The 26,805-nt window shown below is 43.4% G+C and overlaps 1 protein-coding gene across 5 annotated transcripts in view; it reads right to left on the reverse strand.

Annotated features, from left to right (window-relative positions):
* Positions 1 to 26,805, reverse strand: part of tango6 (transport and golgi organization 6 homolog (Drosophila)) — a 207,085-nt gene that overhangs the window by 47,676 nt on the left and 132,604 nt on the right. For all 5 annotated transcript variants that reach the window (XR_015759906.1, XM_043706471.2, XM_043706470.2 and 2 more), the window contains exon 14: positions 21,366 to 21,423. Coding sequence is in view for 4 of the 5 variants with exons in the window: in XM_043706471.2 (XP_043562406.2) it covers positions 21,366 to 21,423 (58 nt within the window). In the remaining variant the exon portion in view is untranslated. The remainder of the gene's footprint in view (positions 1 to 21,365; positions 21,424 to 26,805) is intronic.

Consider the following 26,805-nt stretch of genomic DNA (forward strand, 5'->3'; position numbering starts at 1 on the left):
GACTCTTGGTCAAACTGCTCTATTTGATGAAAGTCAATTAATTATTCAGACTGTTTATTTAGAGTGAAACAGGGTGTTGCACATTTTACCATCTGCAGAATAGGAGATGGGTTAGAGATTGAGACAACGCTGTATTTGAAAGATTCCCTGGATTCTGTTGCCCTCCTGCTCCCTACTCAAACTGATTGATTTTGATTTTCCCCTTTATATTACTGACAACTTGCTCTCAGAAGTGAAACAATCCACAATAAGCTATCCACAATACTCTGTGCCTAGTACTGAGTTTGCAGTAAATCTGGATTGCATGCATTGGATAATAATATATACAGCTGTAACATAAGAATCTGAAATTTTCAGCTGGATCCTGATGCCCAGGCAGCCCCACGCTACCTACCCCTCTCCCTCAACAACTCCCATGTGGGAATTTGCAATAACTAGGATATTGACAATCAATGAGACCTTAGAAAACCACATCAACAATTTCAGACAAAGGTAGCTTTCTCCCTAAACATTATTTGCTGTTCTTTGCAGACAGATTTCCTCTGATATCACACAAGGTCAGTATTTAGGTTTGCTGTGTGCTGCACTCATTAATTATTTCAGGGATTTAAGGCATGTAAAATAATAGAATAGAATTCCAGGATGGCTACAGCACAGCAAACTGTCCATGCCCTACAACTCAACAAGTCCTACTCAGCTATTCTTTTCTTATGTTCTTATTTTGAAATATCAGTAAGTAGAAGGTTATGACAAGCTGATATAATAGAGGAGTTTAAGCTCGGGCAGAACAACTACAATCTTGTTGAATAGCATTGCAAATCTGGAGGTCAAATGGTCTGCTTCTGCTCCTATTTCTTATGCTCTTCCTTTCCCCTGTACCAAGCAAATTCTGTACTCTTCAGATAACTAAGTCCCCTTTTGAAAGCCACAATTGAATCTGCCTCTACAACACTCTCAGGTCATACATTCCAGATTCGAACCAATTGCTGCATGATTACATTTTTCTTCAAGTCACCTTTAGTTCTTTTGTCATTGATCTTAAATTGATGACCTCAAGTTAATGAGCCTTCCACCAGTTTCTCGAATTCTCTCTATCGACTCTATCCATTGAGGTCATTTGTCGTATTATTATTGTATTATACAACATATAAGTGAATTGGAAAACAAACAAGATACCTTACCCAATCAACCTGTGCTTGCAAAACCTCCACACCAGGCAAAACTGAAAATAGTGTCCACCATTAGATGCAATCCCACAATAATGCATGTACACAGATCCCTGAAAGTTGCCACCCAGATTGGCAGGGTTGTTAAGAGTGTTTTGGCCTTTATTAATAGAGGAATTGAGTTCTGGAACCAGGAGGTTATGGTGCAACTGTACAAAGCTCTGGTACGGCCACACTGGGAGTATTGTGTACAGTTCTGGTCACATCATTATAAGGACGATGTGGAAGCTTTGGAAAGGGTGCAGAGGAGATTTACTAGGATGTTGCCTGGTATGGAGGGAATGTCTTACGAGGAAAGGCTGAGGGCCTTGAGGCTGTTCTCGTTAGAGAGAAGAAGGTTGAGAGATAACTTAATAGAGACATACAAGATAATCAGAGGGTTAGATAGGGTGGACAGGGAGAGCCTTTTTCCAAGTATGGGGACGGCAAACATGAGGGGACACAACTTTAAAGTGAGGGGAGATAGGATAAGACAGATGTCAGAGGTAGTTTCTTTACTCAAAGAGTAGTAAGGGTATGGAATGCTTTGCCTGCAATGGTAGTAGATTCGCCAAGATTAAGTGCATTTAAGTCGTCATTGGACAGGCATATGGACGTACATGGAATAGTGTAGGTGGAATGGGCTTCAGATTGGTATGACGGCAGCGCAACATCGAGGGCCGAAGGGCCTGTACTGTGCTGTAATGTTCTATGTTCTATGTAATAAGCCAATCAATCGTACAGTATAAATGTTGTTTTCCCTTGCAAATTGTACAGATGAGTGCAAGATGAAAAGCATTTGTGAGAAGAGTCAACATAACTTTTTTGCTTTCACACCCAATGCCTTCTGATCCTCTTCCCTGTTTTTCCAATTTGGAAAGGCAAGGACTCATTAAGGATAGTCAGCATAGATGTTTGCGTAGAAAATTGTGTCTCACAATTTTGATTGAGTTTTTGTTTGAAGAGGTGACCAAGAAGATAGATAAGGGCAGAGTAGCAGATGTTGTCTACATGAACTTTAGCAAGGCCTTTAACAAGGTTCTGCATTGTAGACTGATTAATAAAGTTAGACTACATAGGATCCAGGGAGGTCTAGCCACTTAGATGCAAGATTGGTTTGCTGATAGAAGACAGAGGGAGATGGTAGAGGTTTGTCATTCAGATTGGAGGCCTGTGATCAATGGTGCACAACATGCTACATATTGGGTCCACTGTTATTCGCCATTTATTTAAACAAATTGGATGAGAACATAGGAAGTATGGACACAAAAATTAGTGGTATAGTGGAGAGTGAGGAATATTACCTCAGAGTACAACGGAATCTCGAACAGCTGGGTCAGTAGATCGAGGAATGGCAGATCGAGTTTAATTGAAATAAATGCAAGGTGTTGGATTCTGGTCAGACAAACAGGGCAGGACTCACACAATTGTAACATGTTGGGGAGTGTTGTTGAAGAGACAGATTGAGGGGCGCAGGTATATAGTTCCTTGTGTCACAGGTAGAAAGGGTGGTGAAGAAGGCATTTGGCATGCTTGCCTTCATCCATCAGAGTTGAAAATGTGTTGCTGGAAAAGCGCAGCAGGTCAGGCAGCATCCAGGGAACAGGAGAATCGTCGTTTCGGGCATAAGCCCTTCTTCAGGCTTATACCCGAAACGTCGATTCTCCTGTTCCCTGGATGCTGCCTGACCTGCTGCGCTTTTCCAGCAACACATTTTCAGCTCTGATCTCCAGCATCTGCAGACCTCACTTTCTCTTCATCCATCAGAGTACTGAGTACATGAGTTGGGACTTCACATTAGACCACATTTGGAATACTGCATACTCTTCTGGTCACCCTGCTATAGGAAGGAGGTTATTAAACTGGAAAGGGTGCAAAAGTGTTCACAAGGATTTTACCAAGACTGGAATACTTGAGTTATATAGATAGGCTGGATAGGCTTGGGAGCGTAAGAAGCTGAGGGGTGACCTCATTGACATTTATAAAATTATGAGGGGCAAATAAAATTATGATATGGTGAACAGCCAAAGTTTTCTCTTCAGGGTTGGGGAGCCCAAAACTAGAAGACATAGGTTAAAGATGAGGAGGGAAAGATTTAAAAGGGACCTGAGGGGTGGCAGATGGAGTTTAATTTGGATAAATGCAAGGTATTGCATTTTGGTAAAACAAACAAGGTCAGGACTTATACAGTTAATGGTAGGTCCCTGGGAAGTGTTATCAAACAGAGAGACTGAGGGGTTCAGGTACATAGTTCAGGTACAAAGTTGTGTCACAGTTATAGACGGGGTGGTTAAGGAGGCATTAGTATAGGAGTTGGAAAGTCATGTTGAGATTGAACAGGATGTTGGTGAGGCCACTTATGGAGAACAGTATACAGTTCTGATTAAAAACTGAAGAACTGCAGATATCTGAATCAAAACCAAAGTAGAAACTGCTGGAAAAGCTCAGCAAGTCTGGCAGCATCTACGGAGCGAAATCAGAGTTAATATTTCCGGTCCAGTGACACTTCTTCAGGATGGATCTGTTTGGAGGAAATGTTACTTGACCCAAAACATTAACTTGGATTTCTCTCCAAAAATGTTGCCAGACCTGCTGAGCTTTTTGAGCAATTTCTGTTTTTGTGTACAGTTCTGGTTGCCCTGCTTTAAGAAGGACATTATTAAACTGAAGAGGGTTCAGAAAAAATGTACCAAGATGTTACTGAGGATGGAGGGTTCGAGTTATAAGGAGAAGCTGGATAAGCTGGGAATTTTTTTGCACTGGAGCACAGGAAGTTGAGAGGTGACCTTATAGAGGTTTATAAAGTCATAAGGGGCACAGAGAAGGTGAATAGCAAAGGTCTTTTCCCTAGAGTGAGGGAATTCAAAACTAGGGGACATATTTTTCAGGTATGAGAAGAAAGATTTAAAAGGGACCTGAGGGGCAACCTTTCCACACAGAGGGTGATATGTGCAATGACCTGCCAGAGAAAGTGGAGGAGGCTGGTAAAAATTAGAATATTTAAAAGACATTTGGACAGGTACATGAAGAGGAAAGATTTAGAGGAGATGGGTCAAACACAGGCAAATGGGACTAATTTAGTTTAGGAAACCTGATTCCACATGGACTAGTTGAGTTGAATACTTTGGCGGGAAGAGGAAAAAAGCATTTACTCTTTAATCTTGTTGACCATGTATCAATTAGCTCATAATTGAGATAATAATCTGGAGGTTAATAACTTTTTGGTAATTTAGCACTTGCTCTTAGCATCAGCTGCAGCCAAATAACACATGATTGCTGAGCACATTTCCATTTAATGCAGTTTCTATCATTTGAATTTGTTACTTGTCACATAACAGTTGCCATATGAAGAAAGCTCAGTGTAAAGTTTGATACCAAGCAGCCCATTCAGGAATTCTCTCTCACTAGGTATTCTCTGGTTCTCCCTCTCTAGCCTATCAAGATAAAAGGGATTAAAAGGGACTTACCTCGAGAGTCAAGCCTCTATTTTGTCAGGAACTGCGAGGAGCTGGGGAGAGAGGAGCAGGGGCTGCCGAGAGGTAAGTTTCCCACTTAACAGGGTCTTTTACCTTGAGAATCAAGCCTGCAGCTTTTCGGGAGTTGCAAGGAGAGAGGGGAAGAGGAGCAGAGACTGCAGGGAAAGTAAGTGACTGCTTTAAAAATTTACCTCGTGAATAGGCAGATTGCACGCTGAGCAGGAGCGGACACAGGGCTGCTAGTAAGTGAAATAATATATTTAAGTGGTTGCATTACCCGAAACACTACTTTGGTGGTGTTCCCCACCCATTCTCCACCTCTAACCCAAAACAAAGTTTCTGTGCACCGGATTGGTAAGGTAACTAGTTTTGTTTATATTCTTTATTTTTCAATAGTCTCTTTGGGAGTTTAGAATAGTGGGAACGACAGGGCAATTCAATGTTCTTCCTGCAGAATGTGGGAGGTAAGGGCGACCACAAGTGTCCCTGCTGATTTCATCTGCTGGAAGTGCACCCAACTCCAGCTCCTTGATAATGGCGTTAGGGAACTGGAGCTGAAGCTGGAAGAACTTTGGATCATTTGGAAGGCAGAGGAGTTACAGGAAGGCAGTCGCACCTCAGGTACAAGAAAAAGTCAGATGGGTTACAGTCAGGGGACGGAAAGGGAACTGGCAGACAGTGCAGGGATCCCTTGTGGCCATTCCCCTCAATACCAAGTATACCATTTTGGAGGGGGCGCGGGGAACACTTACTACGGATAAGCCATGGGGTACAGGTCTCTGGCATAGAGTCTGTCTCTGTTGTATTGAGGGAAGGGGAGAGAGCAGCAGAGCATTAGTTATTGGGGATTCCATAGTTAGGTGACAGATAGGAGGTTCTGTGGGAACGAGAGACTCTCATGGTTGGTGTGATGCCTCCCAGGTGCCAAGGTTCGTGACATCTCAGATGGTGTTTTCGGGATCCTTGAGGGGGAGGAAGAAGCAGCCTCAAGTCATGATCACATAGGCACTAATGACAGTTGGGAAAATGGATGGGAATTTAGACAATAGGTGCAGGAGTAGGCTATTCTGCCCTTCGAGCCTGCACCACCATTCAATATGATCATGGCTGATCATCCTTAATCAGTCTCCTGTTCCTACCTTATCTCCATAACCCTTGATTCCACAATGCTTGAGAGCCCTATCTAACTCTTTCTGAAATGAATCCAGAGACTGGGCCTCCACTGCCCTCTGGGGCAGAGCATTCCACACAGCCACCACTCTCTGGGTGAAGACGTTTCTCCTCATCTCTGTCCTAAATGGTCTACCCCATATTTTTAAGCTGTGTCCTCTGGTTCGGCACTCACCCATCAGCGGAAACATGTTTCCTGCCTCCAGAGTGTCCAATCCTTTAATAATCTTATATGTCTTAATCAGTTCCCCTCTCAGTCTTCTAAACTTAAGGGTATACAAGCCCAGTCGCTCCAGTCTTTCAGTGTAAGGTAATGCCGCCATTCCAGGAATTGACCTCGTGAATCTACGCTGCACTCCCTCCATAGCCAGAATGTCTCTCCTCAAATTTGGAGACCAGAACTGCACACAGTACTCCAGGTGTGGTCTCACCAGGGTCCTGTACAGCTGCAGAAGAACCTTTTTGCTTCTAAACTCAATCCCTCTTGTTATGAAGGCCAGCATACTATTAGCCTTCTTCACTACCTGCTGTTACCTGCATGCTTACCGTCATTGACTGATGTACAAGAACACCCAGATCTCTCTGTACTGCCCCTTTACCGAAATTGATTCCACTTAGATAGCAATCTGCCTTCCTGTTCTTGCCACCAAACTGGATAACCATACATTTATCCACATTAAACTGCATCTGCCATGAATCTGACCACTCACCTAACCTGTCCAGGTCACCCTGTAATCTCCTAACATCCTCCTCACATTTCACCCTGCCACCCAGCTTAATTTCATCGGCAAATATGCTAATGTTATTACTAATACCATCTTCTATATCATTAACATATATTGTAAAAAGCTGCGGTCCCAGTACTGATCCCTGTGGTACCCTACTGGTCACTGCCTGCCATTCCGAAATGGAGCCGTTTATCACTACTCTCAAGCACCCTAACATTTAAGGCAGAAATTCAGGGAGCCAGGTGGAAGCTTCGAGCTAGAACAAACAGTTGTTATCTCTGGTTTTTTGCCCATGCCACATGCTAATGAAGCAAGGAATAGGGAGAGAGGGAAGTTGAACATGTGGCTGCAGGGATGGTGCAGGAGTGAGGATTTCGGATACCAGGATAAGCAGGGCTCATTCTTGGGTAGGCGGGACCTCACCAACAGTCCAGTATCCAGGAGGTGGAGAGTTGTGAGATCAGATATATGGTTTCAAGGTCACAAGAGGGCAGTGGCAAGCAGGAAGGTGGTTTGAAGTGTGTCCACATCAACGCTAGGAGCAGCTGGAATACGGTGGGTGAACTTGCAGCATGGGTTGCTACCTGGGACTTCGATGTTGTCTGCCATTTCGAAGACATGGGTAGAGCAGGGACAGGAATGGTTGTTGCAGGTTCAGGGACTTAGATGCTTCAGTAAGAACAGAGATGATGGTAAAAGGGGAGGGGGGGTGTGGAATCGGTAGTGAAGGATAGTATTACCGTGGCAGAAAGGACATTTGAGGACTCATCAACTGAGATTAGAAACAGGAAAGAAGAGGTCACCCTGTTGGGAGCTTTCTATGGGCCTCCGAATAGTTCCAGAGATGTAGGGAAAAGGACTGCAAAGATGATTCTCGATAGGAGCAAAAGTAACAGGGTAGTTATTAAGGCAGACTTTAACTCTCCAAATATTGACTGGAAATACTATAGTTTGAGTACTTTAGATGGGTCAGTTTTTGTCCAGTGTGTGCAGGAGGGTTTCTTGACACAATATGCAGATAGGCCAACAAGACGCAAAGCCACATTAGTTTTGGTACTGAGTACTGAACCCGGCCTGGTGTTAGATTTGGAGATAGGTGAGCACTTTGGTGATCGTGACCACAATTCGATTGTTTATTTTAGTGATGGAAAGGGATCAAGAGTTATAACTGGGGAAAAGGCAATTATGATGCGTTTAGGTAAAATTTAGGATGCATAGGATGGGAAGGAAACTGCAGGGGATGGACACACTTGAAATGTGGAGCTTATTCAAGCAACAACTACTGCATGTCCTTGATATATATGTACCTCTCTGGCAGGGAAGAAGTGGTCGTTCTCTACTAAGGAAGTTAGTTAGGATGAGATGTTAGGGTGCTTGAGCGTTATAAGCTAGCCAGGAAAGACCTAAAGAGAAAACCATGAAGAGCCAGGAGGGGACACGAGAATTGGCGGATAGAATCAAGGACAACCCTAAAGCTTTCTATAGGTATATCATGAATAAGAGAGTGACTAGAGCAAGATTAGGGCCAATCAAGGACAGTAGGGAGAAGTTGTGTTTGAGTCCGAGGAGATAGGAGAAGCGCTAAATGGATATTTTTAGTAAGTATTCACTCTGAAAAAAAAATGTCGACAAGGAGAATACTGAGATACAGGCTACTAGAGTAGACGGGATTGAGGTTCACAAGGAGGTGGTATAAGCAATCCTGGAAACTGTAAAAATAGGTAAGTCCCCTGGCCAGATCGGATTCATCCTAGGATTCTCTGGGAAGCCAGGGAGGAGACTGAAAGCATTTGGCTTTGATTGTTATGTCATCACTGCCTCCAGGAACTGTGCCAGAAGACTGGAGGATAGCAAATGTTGTCCCCTTGTTCAAGAAGGAGAGTAGGGACAATCTTAATAATTAAGGACTTGTGAGCTTTACTTCAATTAGTCATAGAGTTTTACAGCATGGAAACAGATCCTTCGGTCCAACCCGTCCATGCCGACCAGATATCCCAACCCAATCTAGTCCCACCTGCCAGTACCCAGCCCATATCCCTCCAAACCCTTCCTATTCATATACCCATCCAAATGCCTCTTAAATGTTGCAATTGTACCAGCCTCCACCACTTCCTCTGGCAGCTCATTCCATACACGTACCACCCTCTGCGTGAAAAAGTTGCCCCTTAGGTCTCTTTTATATCTTTCCCCTCTCACCCTAAATCTATGCCCTCTAGTTCTGGGCTCCCAGACCCCAGGGAAAAGACTTTGCCTATTTACCCAATCCATGCCCCTCATCATTTTGTAAACCTCTATAATGTCATCCCTCAGCCTCCGACGCTCCAGGGAAAACTGCCCCAGCCTGTTCAGCCTCTCCCTATAGCTCAAATCCCCCAACCCTGACAACATCCTTGTAAATCTTTTCTGAACACTTTCAAGTTTCACAATATCTTTCCAAGAGGAAGGAGACCAGAATTGCATGCAATATTCCAACAGTGGCCTAACCAATGTCCTGTACAGCTGCAACATGACCTCCAACTCCTGTACTCAATACTCTGACCAATAAAAGAAAGCATACCAAACGCCTTCTTCACTATCCTATTCACCTGCAACTCCACTTGCAAGGAGCTATGAACCTGCACTCCAAGGTCTCTTTGTTCAGCAACACTTCTTAGGACCTTACCATTAAGTGTAAAAGTCCTGCTAAGATTTGCTTTCCCAAAATGCAGCACCACGCAGTTATCGGAATTAAACTCCATCTGCCATTTCTCAGCCCATTGGCCCAGATCCTGTTGTAATCTGAGGTAACCCTCTTCGCTGTCCACTACACCTCCAATTTTGGTGTCATCTGCAAACTTACTAACTGTACCTCTTATGTTCGCACCCAAATCATTTATGTAAATGACAAAAAGTAGAGGACCCAGCACCGAACCTTGTGGCATTCCACTGGTCACAGGCCTCCAGTCTGAAAAATAACCCTCCACCACTACCCTCTGTCTTCTACCTTTGAGCCAGTTCTGTATCCAAATGGCTAGTTGTCCCTGTATTCCATGAGATCTAACCTTGCTAATCAGTTGTGGGTAAAGTGTTCGAAAAGGTTATAAGAGATAGGATTTGTAACCATCTAGAAGGAAATAAGTTGATTAGGGATAGTCAACACGATTTTGTGAAGGTCGCGCCTCACAAACCTTATTGAGTTCTTTGAGGTGGTGACAAAACAGGTGTAGGAGGGTAAAGCAGTTGATGTAGTGTATATGGATTTCAGTAAGGCATTTGATAAGGTTCCCCATGGTAGGCTATTGCACAAAATACAGAACCATAGAATTGAGGGCGATTTAGTGGTTTGGATCAGAAATTGGGTGAGCTGAAAAACTATAGAGGGTAGTGGTTGATGGGAAATATTGATCCTGGAGTTCAGTTACAAGTGATGTACCGCAGGGATATCTGTTTTGGGTCTGCTGCTGTCTGTCGTTTTTATAAGTGACCTAGATGAGGTGGAGAAGGATGGGTTAGTAACTTTGCGGATGACACCAAGATCAGTGGAGCTGTAGACAGTGCCAAAGGATGTCGCAGGTTACAGAAGCACATAGATAAACTGCAGAGTTTGGCTGAGTGGTGGCAAACTGAGTTTAACGTGGAAAAATTTTCAGATGATTCACTTTGGAAGGAGTACTCTGGAATACGGAGTACTGGGCTAATGGAAAGGTTCTTGGTAGTGTAGATGAGCAGAGAGATCTTGGTGTTCATGTACACAGACCCCTCAAAGTTGCCACCCAGGTTAATCGGGTTGTTAAGAAGGCATACTGAGTGTTAGGTTTTATTGGTGGAGGGATTCAGTTTCGGACCCACAAGGTTATGTTGCAGCTGTACAAAACTCTGGTGCGGTTGCACTTACAGTATTGCATACAGTTCTGGTCACCACATTACAAAGCTTCCATGTCCTTCCTGTAAAGGGTTCAGAGGCAATTTACTAGGATGTTGCCTGGTATGGAGGGAAGGTCTTACGAGGAAAGGCTGAGGGACTTGAGGCTGTTTTTGTTAGAGAGAAGAAGGTTGAGGGATGACTTAATTGAGACATATAAGAAAATGAGAGGGTTAGATAGAGTGGACAGTGTGAGCAGTTTTCCAAGTATGGTGATGGCTAGCACAAGGGGACATAGCTTTAAATGGAGAGGTGATAGACACAGGACAGATGTAAGAGGTAGTTTCTTTACTCAGAGAGTAGTGGGGGCATGGAACGTCCTGCCTGCAACTGTAGCAGACCTGTCAACATTAAGGGCATTTAAATGGTCATTGGATAAACATATGGATGAAAATGGAATAGCATAGGATAGATAGGCTTCAGATTGGTTCCACAGGTCGGCGCAACATGGAAAGCTGAAGGGCCTGTACTGCACTGTGATGTGTTCTGTATTATGTCAGAGCCTTGAATGGTCTTCTCTCAACCTACTCTTTGCTGAGAAGAACAGTCTTAGTTTCTTCACTGTAGCTTCACAGCTCTCATACCTGGAACAATTTCTGCATCCTGTCTAAAGCTTTCAAATCCTTCCTAGAGTGTAGTGTCTGGAAGTGACAATATTTCTGTTGAACAAAGGGAACTATGGAGCTATGAGGGAGGAGCTGGCCAAAGTTCAATAGTGCAATACCTTAGAAGGGATGACAGTGGAGGAACAATGGCGGATATTTCTGTGTATAATGCAGAAGATGCAGGATCAGTTCATTCCAAAAAGGAAGAAAGATCCTATGAGGAGGCATGGGATGCCGTGGCTGATGAGGGAAGTTAAGAAAAATATAAAGTCAAAAGAGAAAAAGTATAACATAGCAAAGATGAGTGGGAAAACGGAGGACTGGGAAGCTTTTAAAGAACAACAGAGGATTACTAAGAAGGAGATATGCAGAGAAAAAATGAGGTACGAAGGTAAACTGGCCAAAAATATAAAGGAGGATAGTAAAAGCTTTTTTAGATATATGAAAGGCAAAAAAATGGTTAAGGCTAAAATTGGGCCCTTGAAGACAGAAACAGGGGAATATATTACAGGGAACAAAGAAATGGCAGAATTGAATTGTTACTTCAGATCGGTGTTCACTTGGGAAGACACAAGCAATCTCCCTGAGGTAACAGTGGCTGAAGGACCTGAACTGAAAGGAATTTATATTTGCCAAGAATTGGTGTTGGAGAGACTGTTAGGTCTGAAGGTTGATAAGTCCCCGGGGCCTGATGGTCTACATCCCAGGGTACTGAAGGAGGTGGCTCGAGAAATCGTGGATGTGTGGTGATTATTTTCCAAAGTTCGATAGATTCGGGATCAGTTCCTGCGGATTGGAGGGTGGCTAATGTTGTACCACTTTTTAAGAAAGGTGGGAGAGAGAAAGCAGGAAATTATAGACCAGTTAGTCTGACCTCAGTGGTGGGAAAGATGCTGGAGTCTATTATAAAGGATGAAATTACGACATCTGGATAGTAGTAAAGGATAGGTCAGAGTCAGCATGGATTTATGAAGGGGAAATCATGCTTGACTAATCTTCTTGAATTTTTTGAGGATGTAACTCTGAAGATGGAGAAGGGAGATCCAGTAGATGTAGTGTACCTGGACTTTCAGAAAGCTTTTGATTAAGTCCCACATAGGAGGTTAGTGAGCAAAATTAGGGTGCATGGTATTGGGGGCAAAGTACTAACATGGATTGAAAGTTGGTTGGCTGACAGGAAACAAAGAGTAGTGATAAAAGACTCCATTTCGGAATGGCAGGCAGTGACCAGTGGGGTACAGCAGGGATCAGTGCTGGGACCGCAGCTTTTTACAATATACATTAATGATATAGAAGATAGTATTAGTAATAACATTAGCAAATTTGCGGATGATACTAAGCTGGGTGGCAGGGTGAAATGTGAGGAGGATGTTAGGAGATTACAGGGTGACCTGGACAGGTTAGGTGAGTGGTCAGATGCATGGCAGATGCAGTTTAATGTGGATAAATGTATGGTTATCCACTTTGGTGGCAAGACCAGGAAGGCAGATTACTACCTAAATGGAATCAATTTAGGTAAAAGGGCAGTACAAAGAGATCTGGGTGTTCTTGTACACCAGTCAATGAAGGTAAGCATGCAGGTACAGCAGGTAGTGAAGAAGGCTAATAGTATGCTGGCCTTCATAACAAGAGGGATTGAGTATAGAAGCAAAAAGATTCTTCTGCAGCTGTACAGGACCCTGGTGAGACCACACCTGGGAGTACTGTGTGCAGTTCTGGTCTCCAAATTTGAGGAAAGACATTCTGGCTATGGAGGGAGTGCAGCGTAGGTTCACGAGGTCAATTCCTGGAATGGCAGGACTACCTTACACTGAAAGACTGGAGCGACTGGGCTTGTATACCCTTGAGTTTAGAAGACTGAGAGGGGATCTGATTGAGACATTTAAGATTATTAAAAGATTGGACACTCTGAAGGCAGGAAACATGTTTCCGCTGATGGGTGAGTGCCGAACCAGAGGACACAGCTTAAAAATACGGGGTAGATCATTTAGGATAGAGATGAGGAGAAACGTCTTCACCCAGAGAGTGGTGGCTGTGTGGAATGCTCTGCCCCAGAGGGCAGTGGAGGCTCAGTCTCTGGATTCATTTAAGAAAGAGTTGGATAGAGCTCTCAAGGATTGTGGAATCAAGGGTTATGGTGATAAGGCAGGAACAGGATACTGATTAAGAATGATCAGCCATGATCATATTGAATGGTGGTGCAGGCTCGAAGGGCAGAATGTCTATTGTCCAGAAATGGGCGCAATATACCAATTGAGGATCACCATAAATTCCTTCCGTTTACACTCCATCCCTATTTATAAAGGCCAGGCTCTGTCAGCCTTATTATTCGTTTCCTAATCTGCCATCTTCAATGCTCCGTGCATATTTAACATTAGATTACTTGGTTTCTCTTCTGTATTAATCTGACCTACATTGTGCCCTTTGAAGCCTAACACCATTATCCTCACATAATATTTCCAAGTTTGTGCCACCTGCAAGTTATGAAACTGTGCACTGTAATTCAAAGTCTAGGTCATTAATATAGGTAAAGAAATGCAGTGATCCTAATATCTACCTCTGGGGAACTCAACCATATGGGATAAAAGACTTAGGAGCAGTAATGGACCATTCAGCCCTACAAGACTGCTCCTTTATTCAATCAAATCACGATTGATCTGTCTGCAGTTTTGACTCAACCATCCTGTTTAGCTCCCATAAAATTAGACTCCCTCATCTGTTGAAAATGTAACTCGGTCTTCAATAAATTTAAAGATCCAGACTCCATTATTTTCTGAGGAAAAGAATTTCACTCTCAGTTGCTCTCCTTATCTCTGCTTTAAAAGGGGGATCTCTAATCCTTAAACAATTTACTCCACTTTTAATTGTTCCAACAAGAGGAAATATCCTCTGGGTATTCATCCTAGCCAGATCCCCCAACATCATGTTTTCATAAGATCACCTCTGATTCTTTTAAACTCTGATGGATATAGGCAGATCTTGTCTAAGCTTTCTTATAGGATAAGTTCTTATTTCCAGGAATGAGGTTTCTCCAGGCTGATAATCATTCATCATTATTCTTAGTTTCTGGTCACTCAGTAAACCTTGTGTTGATGACGCCAGTGTCTTTTAGTCGACTGGATCAACCTTAGCCATCTCTGTAACTTTATCAAAAAAAACTCAAGCAAGTTAATTCAACACAATTTGCTCACAACAAATCTGTACTGGTCTTTCTTAATTAACCCACACTTGTTCAAATGGCTATTAATTTTATCCTGCATTATAATTTCTAAAAGCTTTTCCACCAGTGAGATTAAACTGACTGGCCTGTAGTTGCTGGGTTTAACCTTACAATCTACTTTGAACAAAGGTATAAACGTCTGAAACCTTCCAGCATAAACTCTGCATCAGAGGAGGATTAACAATAGTTATTTCAGTAACCACCTAACATCATAGAACATAGAACACTACAGCACAGTACAGGCCCTTCGGCCCTCGATATTGCGCCGCCCTGTCATATCAATCTGAAGCCCATCTAACCTACACTATTCCATGTACGTCTATATGCCTGTCCAATGATGACTTAAATGTACTTAAAGTTGGTGAATCGACTACCATTGCAGGCAAAGCATTCCATACCCTTACTACTCTGACATCTGTCCTATATCTATCACCCCTCAATTTAAAGCTATGCCCCCTCGTGCTCACTGTCACCATTCTTGGAAAAAGGCTCTCCCTGTCCACCTTATCTAGCCCTCCGATTATATTATATGTCTCTATTAAGTCACCCCTCAACCTTCTTCTCTCCAACGAAAACAGCCTCAAGTCCCTCAGCCTTTCCTCGTAAGACCTTCCCTCCATACCAGGCAACATCCTAGTAAATCTCCTCTGCACCCTTTCCAAAGCTTCCACATCCTTCTTATAATGCGGTGACCAGAACTGTACACAATACTCCAAGTGCGGCCGCACCAGAGTTTTGTACAGCTGTAGCATAACCTCCTGGTTCCGGAACTCGAACCCTCTGTTAATAAAAGCTAAAACACTGTATGCCTCCTTAACAACCCTGTCAACCTGGGTGGCATCCTTCAAGTATCTGTGTACCTAGACTCCGAGATCTCTCGTCTAATCTACACTGCCAAGAATCTTACCATTATCCCAGTACTTTGCATTCTGGTTACTCCAACCAAAGTGTATCACCTCACACTTGTCCGTATTAAACTCCATTTGCCACCTCTCAGCCCAGCTCTGCAGCTTATCTATGACATTAGAGGATTGACACAAATATTCACATGAGAGGATTGACACAAATTTTAAGAGAAGATATCAAAACGTCTGGCTAGTTTTCAAAACCTGAAATCAACTAACTGCACAGTGTAAATGGATAGTGGAGAACTAAAAATGAAGACTATATTGCATTTACAACATAGAAACAGGTCATTTGAATGAGTGCTTAAGCTCCACATTACCCTCTTCTCACTTGACTTAAACTTGTCCTGTTGCATCTAACTGCCAACACACAACTTATATTTAAAACAAAACAGAAACACAGAAAATAACAGTTGTAGACCATTCGGTCCTTCAAGCTCTGACAGAGTTGTAGTTACACAATGCCTTTAGGGATCACCAGACATCTCAAAAGCATTTTACAATTAATTAATTACTTTTTCGAAATGTAGTCAAATACAGCCGAGGCATCTGAAGGTATGGTTAGGAATGGTGAACTTATCAAAACTGGAATGCTCAACAAAACCAGAATTAAATGAGCCCAGTTATCTCAAATGTTTACTTATTGATGGAATGGGATAGGTATATGTGGGAGGGCAAAAGCTATAGCTGGGGGAAGGGTAATTACGATGCAATTAGACAAGATTTAGGATGCATACGATGGAGAAGGAAACTGCAGGGGATGAGCACAACAGAAATGTGGAGCTTATTCAAGGCGAGCCCTTGATAATTATGTAGCGATCAGGCAGGGAGGAAGTTGTCAAGCATGAGAGCTATGGTTTACTAAGGAAGTTGAATCTCTTGTCAAGAGGAAGGCGGCGGCTTATGCTAGGATGAGATGTGAAGGCTCAGTTAAGGCGATTGAGAGTTACAAGTTAGCCAGGAAAGACCTAAAGAGAGAGCTCAGAAGTGCCAGGAGGAGACATGAGAAGTCATTGGTGGATAGGATCAAGGAAAACCCAAAGGTTTTCTACAGGTATATCAGGAATAAAACAATGACTAGAAGATTAGGGCCATTCAAAACATAGTAGTGGAAAGTTGTTAGTGACTTTTAAGAAGATTTGTAGCTCAGGTTGAGGTTCTCGATGCAAGTTTGCTCGCTGAGCTGGAAGGTTTGTTTTCAGATGTTTCATCACCAATGTAGGTAACATCATCAGTAAGCCTCCAGTGGAGCACTAGTGGTATGGCCCACATTTTATTTTTGCATTTAGGTTTCCTTGGGTTGGTGGTGCAACTTCCTGTGGTGATGTCATTTCCTGTTTTTTTTTTCCCAGGGGGTGGTAAATGGGATCCAAGTCAACGCGTTTGTTGATAAGAGTTCTGGTTGGAATGCCATGTTTCTAAGAAATAAACAAGAGACACGTACAAGAATTCCTCGAAGCATGGCATTCCAACCGGAACTCTATCAGCAAACACAATGAACCTGAGAAAAAGAACAGGAAATTACATCACCAACTCAAGGAAACTTAAACTAATAAATAAAAAGCAGGCCTTACCATCAGTATGTCACTGGAGGCTCACTGATATGTCACTGGAGGCTCACTGATGTCCTTATCTTTGGTAGCGAAACATCGGAAAACAAACCTTTCAGTTGGTGGGCGGCACGGTGGCACAGTGGTTAGCACTGCTGCCTCGCAGCGCCCGAGACCCAGGTTCAATTCCCGCCTCAGGCGACTGACTGTGTGGAGTTTGCACGTTCTCCCCGTGTCTGCGTGGGTTTCCTCCGGGGGCTCCGGTTTCCTCCCACAGTCCAAAGATGTGCAAGTCAGGTGAATTGGCCATGCTAAATTGCCCGTAGTGTTAGGTAAAGGGGTAAATGTAGGGGTATGGGTGGGTTACGCTTCGGCGGATCGGTGTGGACATGTTGGGCCGAAGGGCCTGTTTCCACACTGTAAGTAATCTAATCTAATCTAATCTTAACAAGCACCCTTACATCCAGCCGGAGGCTGTGTGCAGAGTCAGAGGAGTTGGGCGAAGTGCTAAATGAATATTTTATATCAGTATTCACACTAGAAAAAGACAATGTGGTTGAGGAGAACACTGAGATTAAGGCTACTACACTAAATGGGATTGAGGTTCATAAGGAGGAGGTGTTAGCAATTCAGGAAAGTGTGAAAATAGAGAAGTCCCTTGGGCCGGATGGGGTTTATCCTGTGATTCTCTGGGAAGTCAGCGAGAAGACTGCAGAACCTATGGCTTTGATCTTTATGTTTTCATTGTCTCCAGGGATAGCGCCAGAAGACTGAAGGATAGCAAATGTTGTTCCCTTGTTCAAGAAGGGAGTAGGGACAATCCTGGTAATTACAGACCTGTGAGCCTTACTTCAGTTATGGGTAAAGTGTTGGAAAGGGTTATAGAATTTATAATAATCCAGAAAGGAATAAGCTGTTTAGGGATAATCAACAGTTTTGTGAAGGGTAGGTCGTGCCTCACAAACCTTATTGAGTTCTTTGAGAAGGTGATCAAACAGGTGAATGAGGTGTATGTGGATTTCAGTAAGACATTTGATAAGGTCCCTCACGGTAGGCTGTTGCACAAAATACAGAGGCATGGGATTGAGGGTGATTTAGCAGTTGGATCAGAAATTGGTTGCTGCAAAAAGACAGAGGGTGGTGGTTAATGGGAAATATTCATCCTAGAGTTCAGTTACTAGTGGGGTACTGCAAAGATCTGTTTTGGGTCCACTGTTGTCATTTTTATAATTGACCTGAATAAAAGCATAGAAAGATGAGTTAGTAAATTTGCAGACGACACTAAGGTTGGTAGTTGTGGATAGTGACGAAGAATGTTGTTGGTTACAGAGGGACATGGATAAGCTGCAGAGCTGGGCTGAGAGGAGGCAAATGGAGTTTAATACAGAAAAGTGTGGGGTGATTCATTTTGGAAGGAATAACAGGAATGCTAAGATTCTTGGTAGTGTAGATGAGCAGAGAGATCTCTGTGTCCATGTACAAAGATCCTTGAAAGTTGCCACCCAGGTTGATAGGGTTGTTAAGAAGGCATATGGTATGTTAGCTTTTATTGGTAGAGGGACTGAGTTTCGGACCCAGGAGGTAATGTTGCAACTGTACAAACTCTGGTGCAGCCACAATTGGAATATTGCGTATAGTTCTGGTCACTGCATTATGAGAAGGCTGTGGAAGCTTTGAAAAGAGTTCAGAAGAGATTTACTAGGGTGTTGCCTGGAATGGTGGGTAAGTCTTACAAGAAAAGACTGAGGGACTTGAGGCCGTTTTTGTTAGAGAGAAGGTCAACAGGTGACTTAATTGAGATACAAGATAATCAGAGGGTTAGATAGGTTGGACAGTGAAGGCTTTTTTTCTTCGATGGCGATGGCTAGCACGAGGGGACATAGCTTTAAATTGAGGGGTGATAGACATAGGACAGATATCCTGAAGAAGGGCTTATGCCCGAAACGTCGATTCTCCTGTTCCCTGGATGCTGCCTGACCTGCTGCGCTGTTCCAGCAACACATTTTCAGCTCTGATCTCCAGCATCTGCAGACCTCACTTTCTCCTCAAAGATATCAGACGTAGTTTCTTTACTCAGAGAGTAGAAGGGGCGTGGAACGCACTGCCTGCACCAGTAGTAGACTCGCCAACTTTAAGGGCATTTAAATGGTCATTGAATAGGGATATGGACGAGAATGGAAGTGTGGGTTAGATGTGCTTCAGATTGGTTCCACAGGTCAGTGCAAAATCGAAGGCCAAATGGCCTGTACAGCGCTGTAATGTTTTATGTTCTAAATGGTGGGTGGAGATTACAGAGATAGGGAGGGGTTAAAGTCAAGGAGTAGCTCGAAAACAAGGATGAATATTTTAACACCATACATTGCTTCTCAGGGAGTCAATGTAGTTCAGTGAGCTAGGAACATAGTCCGAGTCAGACATAGGCAGTGTTTTGGAGGGTCTCAAATTCACCAGAAGGTAGAATGTCGGGGATGAGCAAAAGAGAAGGTGTTGGAATAGTCAATGCTGGGGGTAACAAAGACATGAATAAGCAGGTCAGCTCAGGCAGAGGTGAAGTTAGCCGATGTTACAATGGTAGAAATAATGCAATGAATCAGAAGCTCATCTCAGGTCAAATATGACATGCTGATGCCTGAGGCAAAGATGCTATGACGAAAGGTTGAGCAGGTTGGGCTCTTTACTCATTAGCATTTAGAAGAACAAATGATAATCTTATTGTAACATAAAAGATTCTGGTGGTTTTTAAAAGGTAGATGTTGCTTCCTCTCAAGCAGGAATCTCAAAGGAGGGGTTGCAATTTAAAAATAAGCAGTGTTCAATCTAAGATAGAGATGAAGAGGAATTTCTCTCCCAGAGGGTCACTGAAATAGTCTTACCCAGAAGGCAGTGTAGAGTGGATCACTGAATATATTCGAGATTGGGTTAGGCAGATAGGGTCAAATGACCTACTCTTGTTCCTATTGCTTAATCTGCACAGATTTGTTGAAAGCAAGTTGTGTTTGAGAATGTTAGGCAATGCAGTAATTGGCCATCAGAAGTGGTCACACCAGAGACTTCAGAAAAAATTCAGGCATAAGGTTTGAAGCATTATAGCATCACAGATATACTAATAAAATCAAGAACTACGAATGCTCAAATTCTGAAACAAAAATAGAAATTGCTGCAGAAACTCAAGTCTGTCAGTATCTGGTAGAGATCAGAGACAATATTTTGGGACCAGTGACCCTTCATCAGAATGCACCACTGACAAACTACTGATGTCATGGACAGAGTTCAAGCAAGTAGTGGCCCTGAGGTTGGAAATGACGTAACCATGAGTCAGAGGTAGAACATAGAAGAATACAGCGCAGTACAGGCCCTTCGGCCCTCGATGTTGCGCCGATCCAAGCCCACCTAACCTACACTAGCCCACTATCCTCCATATGCCTATCCAATGCCCGCTTAAATGCCCATAATGAGGGAGAGTCCACCACTGCTACTGGCAGGGCATTCCATGAACTCACAACTCGCTGAGTAAAGAACCTACCCCTAACATCTGTCCTATACCTACCCCCCCCTTAATTTAAAGCTATGCCCCCTTGTAATAGCTGACTCCATACGTGGAAAAAGATTCTCACTGTTGACCCTATCTAAACCCCTAATCATCTTATACACCTCTATCAAGTCACCCCTAAACCTTCTTTTCTCCAATGAAAACAACCCCAAGTGCCTCAGCCTTTCCTCATACGATCTTTCTACCATACCAGGCAACATCCTGGTAAAAAAGACGAAGAGTGCCATGTGTATTTCACCCACCTCTTCTGGTTCCACACGTAGGCGAACTTATTCACATTTCAGAGGCCCTATTCTCTACCAAGTTACTCATTAGCCCTTACTGAAATATGTGTAAAGGCTTCTGATAATTCAAAGACACCATATCCCCCGTACCACTACACCCCTTCTATACCCATTCAATTCAGCCATTTATATTCACACAAACAAATTAAATCCAACAGGCTCAGAAACAAATTCTCTTTTATAAAATGTGTTTCTAAGTGGCTAGTTATTGTATTTTAAAATATCATTTCTAACAATTTTAGTATGCTCCCGACTTAATGTCAGGCTAACACTATTGGGTTTCAGACTGGCAGCAGAAAGGGTTATGGGAGTTCTTCGAGGAGAAAGTGAGGTCTGCAGATGCTGGAGATCAGAGAAACAGGTTTTTGTGTTTTTGTTCTGTGTTTGTGACGTAGACTTGGTCACATAAATCACCTCACTATGACTGTCAAGCTGCAAGTTCAAACAATGAAGCATTGGCTGCGAGACATGAAACGGCAAAGTTTTGCTAATGTTCAACATTGGAACTCTGCTTTAGTAGGCAGGGATCATTACACATTTTTTAAAGTGGAGGTAGATGGATTCTTATTAGTGTATAGAGGAAAATCAAGGTAAATAAGAATGTGGAATGTTAAACTCAAAAGATCAGCCATACTCTTAATGAATGGCAGAACAGGCTCAAAAAGACTGAATTGTCTACTTCTGCTCCTATTTTATATATCTGTAATGTGGATAGCACAATTTGTAATTGTTTTTAGGTGGTGGAGTATTTCATTCAGCAATATTTCTTACCTTGAATTGCAGATAAATAAACAAAGGAGTCTTCATGCTTCAGATTTTCCAAAAACACCTAAAATAATAAAACTTCAATGAGAACCAACATGAGGCAGATAACAACCATTAACAGAATCAGAAACAAGCAATCTAGCTGCATTATTTACAGCAACATCCACTGAAAATGACTTGTGACACAGAGGTATGCCCCTAACTTTGGGTCAGAAAGTCTACATTCAAGTCCTATCTGCCACAAGTATTATAATATGCCCAAAATGTTGATTAAAAAAGTCCTCTGTCCATACTCAAATTGCATTCTGAGAGCTTCCATGGAATCTGATACTATTATCTCACTAGGAAGTGGAAGATCCATCTCAGTCTCTACCTGAAGTACCCAACATCATAATTCAATGCATTGCCTCTCACTTCACTTTGGATGATATCAAGAAAAAGCTGAGCATGCAGGGCAAAGCAAAGGTCCTGACAACAGACCAATACGTCAGAACAAGCCATACCCCAACCAAACTGTCCCAGTACATAACACTGACAAATATTCAGCAATGTGGAAAATTGCTTAGGCATGTTTTGCCCCAAAAGACAAGACAAATCTAATCTGTCTAATTCTTGTTCATCAAAGTAAAGAATGGTGCTGCCGACAGTGCTATCAAGCAGAGTATTTACACAGCGATAACCTGCTCATTGACATTCAGTTTGGGTTCTGCCAGTGCCACGTATCTCATGATCTCATTATAATTGAGGTCCAAATAAGGACAAGAGAGGTGAATTTCAGACAGGTGGTGAGATTGGCTGCCCTTGACATTAAGGCAGCATTTGACTGAGTGTGGCATTGAGTCGTCATAGCAAAACTGAAATCAAGGGGAATCAGAGAAAGCAGTTGGATGCTTAGAATCATACTGAGCAGAAGGGAAGATGGCAGTTTTTGGAAATCAATGAATTCCCAGGACACCACTGCAGGAGGTCCTCAGTTGGTATTGTAGAAGTAGGTTTGCTCGCTGAGCTGGAAGGTTCGATTCATCCGGAAGCACAATGATGTTACCTAGTATGGTGACGAAACGTCTGAAAATGAACCTTCCAGCTCAGTGAGCAAACCTACATCCAGAACCTCAACCTGAGCTACAAATCTTCTCAAAACTCAGTAATAGTGTTGTAGACTCAATCATCTTCAGTTACGAACATACAAACAAGGAATAAGGGCAGGCCACTTGGCTCTTGCGAATCTGCTCTGCCATTTAACAAGATCATGAGGGATGGGGGGGGGCAAACGATAGTCTGGTTAGCCTGACCTCGATTGCTGGTACGACTTTAGAGTCCATTATCAAGGATGAGGTTGCAGAGTATTTGGAAGTGCATGGTAAAATAGGGCTGGATCGGTACAGCTTCATTAAGGGAGGTCATGCCTGACAAATCTGTCAAAATTCTTTGAGGAGGTAATGACCAAGTTAGACACGAGCCAGTGGACATGATCTATTTGAATTTCCAGAATCTTGATAAGATGCAGTGCAGGAGGTTGCTTAATAAGGTAACAGTCCATGGTGTGAGGGGCAAGCTACTGGTACGGATACAGGATTGTCAGAAAGCAGAGAGTAGGGATAAAGGAGTCTTTTTCAGGATGGCAGCCAGTGACCAATGGAGTTCCACAGGGTTCCATGTTGGAAACACAATTATTCATGTTGTCCATTAATTATCTGGACAAAGGAACTGAGGTCATTGTTGCTAAGTTTGCAGATCACATAAAAAGATAGGTGGAGGGACAGGTAGTGTTGAAGTAGCAGGAGGCTGGAAAAGGAATCGGACAGGTTGGGAGAGTGGACAAAGAAGTGGCTGATGGAATACAATATGGACATGAGAGAGGTTATGTACTTTGGTAGGAAGGTTAGAGATGTACACTATTTTCTACGTGGGGAAAGATTTCACAAATCTGAAGACAAAGGAACTTACGAGTCCTAGTTCAGATTCTCTTAAGTTAACATGGAGGTTCAGTTGGCAGTAAGGAAGGCAAATGTAATGTTAGCATTCATTTCAAGGTTTATACTTTTCAATGTACTCATGCCATTTACAATCTTATAACCTTGCAGAATACAACAGCAAAGATGAACTGTCGAGGCTGTACAAAGCTCTGGTCAGACTGCATGTGAAATACTATGAGTAGTTCTGGGCCTCATATCTAAGACAGGATCTGCTGGTGATGGAGGAGGTCCAGAGCAGGTTTACAAAAATGATCATATGAGAAGCGGCTGAGGATGATGGCACTTAGATATATGAGGGTGATCTAACTGAATACTGAGAGACCTAGATACAATAGACATAGAGAAGATCTTTTCATTACTCGGAGAGATTAGGACCAAGGGCAGAGCCTCACAGTGAAGGGCCAACCCTTGAGAACAGAGAGGAGGAGAAATTTCTTCAGCCAGAAGGTGGTGAATCTGTGAAACTCAATGCCATAAAGGGCTGTGGAGACCACACCATTAAGTACATTTAAGACAGAGATAGGTTCTTGATTCGTAAAGGGATTAAGAGTTCTGGGGTGAAAGGAGGTGTGGAGTTGAGAAGCATATCAGGCATGGAGCAGAAGCAAACACGGGACTGCTGGGTAAGTGAGGCTTTATATTTGGGTGGTTGCTTTACCCAAAACACTATTCAGGTAGCGTCTCCCACCCATCCTTCATTTTCTTGGTGGCATTTGCAGTGGGAGGAGCGACAGCGAGGACCAGAGGCTCAACGGAAAGGTAGGAGGGTGTAGGTTTGATATCCAGACGTTTCATTACCTGGCTAGGTAACATCATCAGTGGCAACCTCCAAGTGAAGCGAAGCTGTTGTCTCCTGCTTTCTATTTATATCTTTCTCCTGGATGGGGTTCCTGGGGTTTGTGATGATGTCATTTCCTGTTCGTTTTCTGAGGGGTTGATAGATAGTATCTAGATCTATGTGTTTGTTTATGGCGTGGTGGTTGGAGTGCCAGGTCTCTAGGAATTGTCTGGCATGTCTTTGCTTAGCCTGTCCCAGAACAGATGTGTTGTCCCAGTCGAAATGGTGGTTTTTTTCATCCGCGTGTAGGGTTACGAGGGAGAGGGGGTTGTGTCTTTTTGTGGCTAGCTGGTGTTTGTGTATCCTGGTGGCTAACTTTCTTCCTGTTTGCCCTACGTAGTGTTTGTGGCAGTCCTTGCATGGAATTTTGTAGATGACGTTGGTTTTGTCCATGGGTTGTACTGGGTCTTTTAAGTTTGTTAGTTTTTGTTTGAGAGTGTTGGTGGGTTTGTATGCTACTAGGATTCCGAGGGGTCTTGGTAGTCTGGCTGTCATTTCTGAGACTTCTTTGATGTATGGTAAGGTGGTTAGGGTTTCTGGCTGTGTTAGGTCTGCTTGTCGTGGTTTGCTCCTGAGGATTCTGTGGACTGTATTTTTTGAGTATCCGTTCTTCTTGAATACATTGTACAGGTGGTTCTCCTGTTTTCCGAAGTTCGTCTGTGCTGCAGTGTGTGGTGGCTCGTTGGAAGTGTTCTATTCCAAAGATCCAGTACAACCCATGGACAAAACCAACGTCATCTACAAAATTCCATGCAAGGACTGCCACAAACACTACATAGGACAAACAGGAAGAAAGTTAGCCAACAGGATACACGAACACCAGCTAGCCACAAAAAGACACGACCCCCCTCTCCCTCGTAACGCTACACACAGATGAAAAAAGCCACCATTTCGACTGGGACAACACATCTATCCTGGGACAGGCTAAGCAAAGACATGCCAGACAATTCCTAGAGGCCTAGGACTCCAACCACAACGCCATAAACAAACACACAGATCTAGATACTATCTATCAACCCCTCAGAAAACGAACAGGAAATGACATCACCACAAACCCCAGGAACTCCATCCAGGACAAACATATAAATTGAAAGCAGGAGACAACAGCTTCGCTTCACTTGGAGGTTGCCACTGATGTTACCTCGCCAGGTAATGAAACGTCTGGATATCAAACCTACAGCTCAGCGAGCAAACCTACATCCTAAACCTCAACCTGAGCTACAAAGCTTCACAAACCTTGCAGGAAAGGTAGGAGTCAAGGTTAAAAACTTACCTTGTGTATAGGCAGAGTGCAAGCTGAGGAGGAGTGGAAATGGGACTGCTGAGTAAGTGAGGCTTTATATTGGGCAATTGCTTTATCCGAAACACTACTCAGGTAGTATCTCCCATGCATCCTCCTCCCTCTATCCAAAAAAAAAAGGTGACTATTCTTTTTTTCTCACTTTTGGTATTCAGGAGCCTTGTTGGGAATTTAGAATAGTGGGAATGGAGGTTAGGGCAATTGAATATTCCTCCTGCAGAATGTGGGAGGTAAGGTCCCACCAGTGTCCCTGCTAACAGCATCTGCGTTAGGGAACTGGAGCTGGATGAACTTCGCATCATTCAGGAGGCAGAGGGGGTTATTGAGAGGAGTTACAGGGAAGTAGTCACACCTTAGGTACAAGGAGGTAGATGAGCGGAAAGAGAACTGGCAGGCTGTGCAGGGATCCCCTGTGGCCATTCCCCTCAACAAAAAGCATACTGTTTTAGATACTATTGGGGGGGGGGGGGGACTTAACCGGGGTAAGCAATGGGGCACAGGTCTCTGGCACAGAGTCTGAACCTGTTGCTCAGAAGGGAAGGAGGAAGAGGAGCAAAGCATTAGTCACTGGAAACTCTGTAGTCAGAGGGACAGATAGGCAGTTCTGTGGGAATGAGAGAGACTGAAGGTTGGTGTGTTACCTCCCAGGTACCAGGGTTCGTGATGTCTCTGATTATGTTTTCGGGATCCTTCTGGGGTAGGGGGAGCAGCCCCAAGTCGTAGTCCACGTAGGCACCAATGACATAGGTAGGAAGAAAGATGGGGATTTAAGGCAGAAATCCAGGGAGCTAAGGTGGAAGCTTACAGCTAGGACATACAGTTGTTACCTCTGGTTTCTTGTCCATGGCAGGTGATAGTGAGGCGAGGAATAGGGAAAGAGGGGAGTTGAACATGTGGCTACAGGGATGGTGCAGGTCAGAGGGTTTTGGATTCCTGGATAATTGGGGCTCATTCTGGGATAAGTGGGACCTTTACAAACAGGATGATCTTCACGTGAACTAGAGGGGTACCAATATCCTGGGGCAGATATTTGCTAATGTTCTTCAGGTGGGTTTAAACTAATTCAATCGGGAGATGGGAACCTAAATTGTAGTTTTCGTATAGAAGAGGTTGAGAGTATGGAGGTCCAAAATAAGGTCAAGCAAGAGGTTGGTTTGAAGGGTTTCTGTTTCAATGCCAGGAGCATCCAGAATAAGGTGGGTCAACTTGCAGCATGGGTCAGTACCTGGGATTTCTAGGCGGAAGAGGGTACAGCAGATGCTGGAGATTAGAGTCAAGATTAGAGTGGTGCTGGAAAAGCACAGCAGGTCAGGCAGCATCCAAGGACTGTAT

The sequence above is a fragment of the Chiloscyllium plagiosum genome, unplaced genomic scaffold, assembly GCF_037043375.1.
Source record: "Chiloscyllium plagiosum isolate Xiang-an unplaced genomic scaffold, Cpla_swu_hap1 HiC_scaffold_17, whole genome shotgun sequence".
NCBI lineage: Eukaryota > Metazoa > Chordata > Chondrichthyes > Orectolobiformes > Hemiscylliidae > Chiloscyllium > Chiloscyllium plagiosum.